This window comes from Uranotaenia lowii, chromosome 1 (assembly GCF_029784155.1).
Source record: "Uranotaenia lowii strain MFRU-FL chromosome 1, ASM2978415v1, whole genome shotgun sequence".
NCBI classification, from domain to species: Eukaryota; Metazoa; Arthropoda; class Insecta; order Diptera; family Culicidae; genus Uranotaenia; species Uranotaenia lowii.
Genome location: NC_073691.1, coordinates 16,877,820 through 16,884,791, shown reverse-complemented (window position 1 = coordinate 16,884,791; position 6,972 = coordinate 16,877,820). Strand labels below are relative to the sequence as shown.

Sequence of the window (6,972 nt, the reverse complement as noted above, 5' to 3'; positions counted from 1 at the left end):
AGACAAGAAGTTCAGGGATGCCTACAAACAGGAACCAACGACTTCCGTTCGGGGTGAGTCGGGACCTGGACGTCTAACGTGATGCGTGCTAATCAGCGACTTGGGCTCAAGACGTTCCGGAATCAGAAAAAACCTAAAAGGAACCCAAATCAAGCCGCTTCGGTCAAACGAAGAGCCCGTAAACTGTATGATTCAATATTTTGTAAAAGTTCTGGGTGCACTATCATGGACAAATTTTCAAACTTCAAAGGGTTTCTGACTGAACCTGAAGACCTGATAGGAGGAGATCTGTTGGGTCTGAAAAGCTTTCTTTCGGGAAGGTTTCGACAAACAGATGTATGCGGTTTCAGTTCATTTGTAACCTCAGAAATTTCAGGACCTTTGGGTTAAGAAGCCTGAATACTTCAACGCAATGATGACGTTCGCGAATCGAAACCTGGCTATCTACCCAACGACAACGACTTTAATGACAACATGATAAGATGTATCTTCTGAAGAACTTCTTCAAACTAACAAAAAATAAATTCTTTTAGATTCCTTTCATGACCTGTATGACCTTTGAAGGGGAATACTAGAAAACCTGAAGATCTTAATCGCATCAAGACGATTGATCATCGATTGACAAACATTGTGAACTTCAAAGTTAGAAGATCTTCTTTGCAGTAACTCTGAGTCGCTTAAACACTTGAACTTTTTAATTTGAAAAATTTTGTACTTCGAAGAACGTTGTGGCCTTGAGACTGTTGCTGTTTGGTAGTGGCCTCTTTCGAACCTCGAAACTTTTGGCCCCTGACAAATTCCGAACCACTATTGAAACAACGGATAATTCGCAGGGTGGTGAAAATTGCTAAAGTCCTAGGCATTGAAGTTGACTAAACGAAAAGGTCTCAGGGTCCAAAAGTCTACAAACTAACCATCTGCATGGTCTTCAGCAGCAAAAAATCTTTATAGACCTTCGAAGCTTCATAGCCACAGTTTTGAGGGAAATGTAAAAGACCTTGTCACCTTACGGATTCTAAAATTACGGAAGCCATCAGTTCGCCAAAAGCTTGTGGACGTAAAAGGGCAGCAGAGATCGTCGAGATTTCTGGAAAAGTCTCTGAACTTATTTTTTCGTCAATAAGACTTCGGCTACGTGAACGAGCTTGCCTGGCTGGCGGCTTTTGAAATCTAACATTATTTGAAGCCTATAGAATTTCACCAACTAATGGCTTCGCAACCAAAAGAAAAATTTGTGACCATAAATCGGTGATCCTTGTGTAGATCCGCTTTCTATATCGTCAGCCAAACGGGAGACCCACGCCCAGACTTGTTGAGGATCGTACACAAACTGATGACCGCTCACAACACGTCAGCTCAGCCATCGTGTGTGTGCGTGTAGTAAAGTCGAAGGAGTCAGAGATTACCGACTCGGAAAGGCCTGTCGGCTACACAATCCTTACGTCCAGTAGGTTGGTGAATCCTCGTTTACGGATTATGACGAGCCAACGCATCTCCCCAGTTCGCTGCTCTGGGTCCTTGCAATATGACGACTGACGTATGTCCCCTACTTCCTCACCACTAACTGTAGGTTATCTATCCTTTAATGATGGGAGGTAGTACACTAGCGTGGCATACTTATTGACGAGACTCCTTTTTACGACTCGAGGCCTAATGTCTCCTCAAACGAGTTGAGATCTGACCACCCCTCAAAATAACTTGAGATTACCACGCATACCTGTCACCTTGTCGACTGAAGGCTGATATTTTCTCCCAAGACTCGAAATCTGACCTTTCCTAATGAAAACTCGGGGTTGAACGCAGAGACCTCTCCTCGTGACGGCTCAAGGTTCGAACTCTTATCACCAGCATTCGAGGTTTGTCATTTCTGCCCGTCTTGTGTCGATTGAGAGTAGTTTATGCTGGAGTCGCGCGGGCTTTCCAAAACATCTGGGATGATTCCCGATGAAGACGTCCTACACCGACTGGAGAGGCTCACCCTGGTGTCGTGAGCCTCTCTACTGCGAGAGATTCCCCCTTCTCCTTACAAGGTCCGGCTTAGTAGGTTTGGTGTTTCATGACTTGATCCTAGAACCCACCTATCGATGAGATCAGTTGTGCGCAGTCTATAAGCGAATTCCAAAACGGTTTACTTCAAGAACTCCACAGACATCAATACTTCCCTTGTGAAGTAATGCCTTAGGGTGGTTATCAGAGTGGGTTATGGTCAGAGGCTCCCGGTGGAGTTTAGGGCGTTTTTTTATTAGTTGATCACTGAGATGGTAAATCATTTTTACGAATTGCACGGCGAGCCCCCGCATCTGCCCAGTACGCTACTCTGGGTCCATGGGGGCAATTGGTCGACTCCAGATACTTTGTACCCCTACGCCATAAAGTCCACCTGAGTCCTCTGGCCTTAGTTCCCGTCCGAACCTGCAACGGATGATGTCCCGTAATGGGAAACCAAGTCCACGCTTCTGCGCTCATCGGTTTACTCGGTTCCAAGTCAAAAGCCCAGCATTTATACCCTGCCTCTAGCTACGATTCAAGACTAAGAACCTCTCCTCTGACGGTTTGAGGTCCGGCCTTCACTCGTAACTCAAGGCTCGCTTGGTTACCACGACTTGAGGTCTTGGCTCCGCTTGGTTTGGCTCGAGGCCCTCTCGTCTTTGCCCGTCCGTGAGCCGATCGGGAGCAGCTTATCCTGGACACGCGCCTGTCACAGCACACGTCCGGGGCTTTATGAAACTACTCGGATGATTCCCGGCGAAGACGTCGACTCGAGTGACTCATTCGCCGACGACGTGAAGTGACTCTACTAATTGGTGTGAATACTCTTCCCCCTACGAGTTCGACTGCGGAGAAGGTCATGTCTTGTCCTCGCAGCCTCCGTCGCAGAGGGCGCGTTTTACTCGGATACTCCGCGACGATATGCTACTCAGGGTCCATGTGTGCAATTGGTCGACTTTTGATACTATGTACCCCTACGCCATAAAGTCCACCTTGGTCCTCAGGCCATAATTCCCACCCGGACCCGCAACGAACATATGTTTCCTTGATGGGAAACCAAGTCCTCGCTTCTGTGCTCATCGGCTTACTCGGTTCAAGTCTAAACTCCAGCATTTAACCCTGCATCTTGTTTCGCTTCAAGACTAAGAACCTCTCCACTGACGGTTTGAGGCCCGGCCTTGACTCGTAACTCGAAGCTCGCTTGGTTACCACGATTATAGTGCGCTCCGCCTCTGTTCGAGACCACTGCCTAGCAGCAATGACCTCTCCTCTAACGACTTGATGTCTTGTCCGCCCGTGTGCTGATCGAGAGCAGCTTATACTGGACACGCTCCTGCCACAACACACTTCCGGGGCTTTATGAAACTACTCGGATGATTCCCGGTGAAGACCCGGTCACCGATTCCAGTGGCTCACGCGCCAATGACGTGAAGTCCCTCTATCCGAGAGTATTCCGCGACGTTAAAACTCTTCTCCCTACGAATTCGACTGCGAAGAAGGTCAAGTCTTATCCCCGAAGCTTCCGTCGTATGGAGCGCGTTCTACTCGGATACTTTGCAACGGTGGAGGCATCCTACACAGCGTTCGCGACGTATCAAGCAACTCAGCATACGCCGAAGGTGAAATCTTATCTTTGTATGGTTTACTGGTAGGTTCGGACGCACTCTACTCAGATGCTCTTCGACGAAGGAGTCACCCTACACCGGTCGCGGACTGGTGAACCCATCGCTGACCACGTGCCAAGTATTGGCATCCTCACACATCCTCTGCACGATGTTGTCGGCTGTCGTGTCGGGTCCACATCTGCCCTGTAGAGGGCAGATCTCGAACTTGCGTAGGGCACTCTACGCTACTCTCCCGCTGACTGGGTCCTCGCTCTCTGATAATATCGCCTAGCCCGTAGGCAGTGAGTACGCAGATCCGCGATTCCCGTCGTCCACCAGTGGACTGGTTGCCGTGTGTCTTTCCGCTTGGCCCTCCTCGTCATCGTAGCGTCACATGCGCGTGCGAGTACCCTCGTCAGGTTTTCTGAGATCCTCTCCCACATTAACACTTCGACGAAGACGTCGAATTGTGTTGTCTTCCAGAGGCGTACTCCTGTTGTCGTACCGCTTCTACCTGTCCGCGTACTTGTGCCCACACGATAACTAGCGGATAGCAATGGTCGCTATCGATGAAAGATTCGCTCACCCTCCAGTCACTCGTCCAGCCTGGACTGCAGTGAGTGACGTCGATGATGGATTCACTCCCACTCCTGTGGTAGGTCCTTGTATCGCGTACACTCCCCAGGTCTACGTTCAGCCTTGCCAGGGCTTCTAGTAGAAGTTGACCCCTGAGGTTTGTAAGGGAACTAACCCATTCTACGGCCCATGCGTTGAAGTTCCCGCTGAAGACAACGGGACTTATACCCGTGAGACCCTCAACGATGCTGTTCATCATAGCGCCGAATCTTTCCATGCACCACTTGGGAGTGGGATGTAGCAACTATAGACAAAGATCCCGTTGACTCTTGCCGTCACTACCTCTTGTATGAGGTATCTTTCTGTAACCCATATCGCGGCCACTTTGGTTTTATCGGTTACCTAATTATTGCCATTGCCAATTCGTAGAACAAATAGAGAGACCAATACATAATGCATTGAATCTAGCAATATGTTGAAAATTGAAAAAACATCTGGGAATGAAACAATTTTCGATAAGCGGTTATCATGACACACAGTCTTGAAGAATTGTGGTGTTATTTCTCAACCAGAGTAAAAGCATATCGGCCCAACTCAGATTTAGTTCAAGTAGTTGGACTTCAAACCCTGAGATCAGCGGTTAACAATCTGTTATCTAATCGGAATCCCTATCCACCCTGGTGATAAGAAAACTAATGCCGTATGTTCACTATTTAAGGGCTACTCCAAGAGTCAATCAACCAATCTAACGTAGTTATCAACCAACTTACCAACTAAATATGTTCAAATTGTCAGTGATCTGTCTGTGTGGGCTGCTGCTAGTTGCCAGCCAAGTGGCAACTACCGCTTTCCGGGAGTGTCCCAACAAGGCCGCCACCCCGGAGGAGTTCAGCATCGAAGGTTGCGAAAGCTCTCCCTGCTCGCTGAAACCGGGAAGCGCTCTGGTTGCTCATGCCTTCAGAATCAAGTCCACCGTATCGACCAACAACGTGCAGGCCTACGTGCGGGTTCAGCTGGCTCCGGGTCTAGAGATCGACTACGAACTATCCGCGGAGCAGCAGAATGCCTGTGCCGGCAGCATCCGGGACTGCCCGCTGGAACAGGGAAAGCTGTTTGACTACACCTTTGCCGAACCTAACCTCAAAGTGCCGCAGGTGACGCTGCCGATTGTGGTTGTGCGAGCCGGCATTCGGGATGGGACCACCGAGATTGCCTGTGTGGAGTTCGACGCCCAGCTGGTTGCCGGAGCCTTCACTGTGGTTTGAAAACGATCTGTTTAGGTGATTAAATTTGAAGTTGCAATATATGAACAAAGATTTTTATGTTTGTAGGAAAGCAATAAAAAGAAATCACTTTACCGTACTGTGGAAAAAACGCCTACTATCATAAACAAGTCGTTCCAATCAGATAAAACATTAAAGAACATGGGACACTTCGGGAAGACTAAGCTTACTTACAAATCCAGTGAAACGACCCTTGGAGCCAGTTGTTGATTTTCGCTGTTTCGTTGGAAAATGGCAACGAAAAAAAGTTCCACCGAGAAGGGCGAAACAACGACATCAACAAAAAAAATGAAATCGATGTGCTTTCCGCTCGCTAGTCTACCTTCCGGGCGCAAGCAAAACGTTATCTGGGCTGGGGCTTATTTCCGTTCGCTGTTTTTCACCCACCATTCCACGAACGACTGACGACGACTGCTGAGATCAAATCTGTCCATTCTAATCACGCAACCGGGTGCAAGTTTGGCAACTGTCTACACGTGTTGTCAGTTGATGTTGTTGTTGTTGTTGTTGTTGTTGTTGTTGTTGTCTTCATCGTTGTCGTCGCTACCGGCTACTGCGATCAGCTTTTAGGTTTTTTTGCTCCGGAAACAAACATGGTTTGGAACATAGATAAACGGACTAATACGAATATTTGAGTAACATGTTCTTAGGATTTGAAAATGTAAAGATTTCGAAAAATTGGCTTAGAGGTAGTTTTCCGTTACCCTTTTTTAAATTAAGAATTTTCTTCAAACTTATAGTTACAATCAAATGTCACACTCTTTTAGTAGAAACTGATTTATTCAGACTGTCTACTTGTTTGTGATGCGATTTCCGTTCGCTGTTTGACGTTCCGTGTGGTGCAATTTTTTTTTGCGTCCGCACACAACCATTATTGTCAGTAGGACGAAAACACGTGTCCGACTATCATCAGTCAGCTACTGGCTGGGTAGTGCCAGGAAGTTGCATACCGGAAAGGCGCCTTCAGGCGCAACGCCGGAAACAAACTGGTAAACGTGGGACGCAAAAACAAAAATCCCCGACTGAATTACGGATGAGGCCCAACGGATAAACGATCGCCATACCGATGCGTCGTTGCTGGATAGAATGTAATCTTGGACCACTGGATATTTTTGTAACATCACGTTTTTGTTGTTGACGGTTGATAGCATCAGTTGGTAAACCAGGTGAAAAGCTCGTTTTCAAAGTTTTCAGTCTAATGAAGAACTCGTGATTTGCTAGCTTTAAAGTCGATTTTTTCTGTTCTTCTGTTGAAGATTTTCTAAAAAACATTTCACACACATTAGATATCTGTTCTTAGATCTGCATGAAATTCGACGAGCGAAATTAAATATTTAGCAACTTTTACGATGAAAGATGTATGTAAACAAAAACACAATCAGTGTGTGATTTATTCGATTTAATCTTGTGTGCGACAGATTTCTTAGACAAAATTCCTAATTGAGTTTTTTTCGTCTTAAACACGTCTGTCGCTCTCAAGAATAGATTAATGATTGACTTTGTTTTGTTTGGTTTGCCCA

The 6,972-nt window shown here is 46.9% G+C and overlaps 1 protein-coding gene across 1 annotated transcript; it reads left to right on the top strand.

Moving 5' to 3' along the window:
• Positions 1–4,928: 4,928 nt before the first annotated feature.
• LOC129740913 (uncharacterized) lies at positions 4,929–5,527 on the top strand. Its single transcript, XM_055732562.1, has one exon. The coding sequence runs from the start codon at positions 4,949–4,951 to the stop codon at positions 5,432–5,434; it is 486 nt and encodes a 161-aa protein (XP_055588537.1). The 5' UTR covers positions 4,929–4,948; the 3' UTR covers positions 5,435–5,527.
• Positions 5,528–6,972: the final 1,445 nt, after the last annotated feature.

Coding starts and splice junctions, on each gene's coding strand:
- LOC129740913 (XM_055732562.1), top strand. CDS start 4,949: ATGTTCAAATTGTCAGTGATCTGTCTGTGTGGGCTGCTGCTAGTTGCC.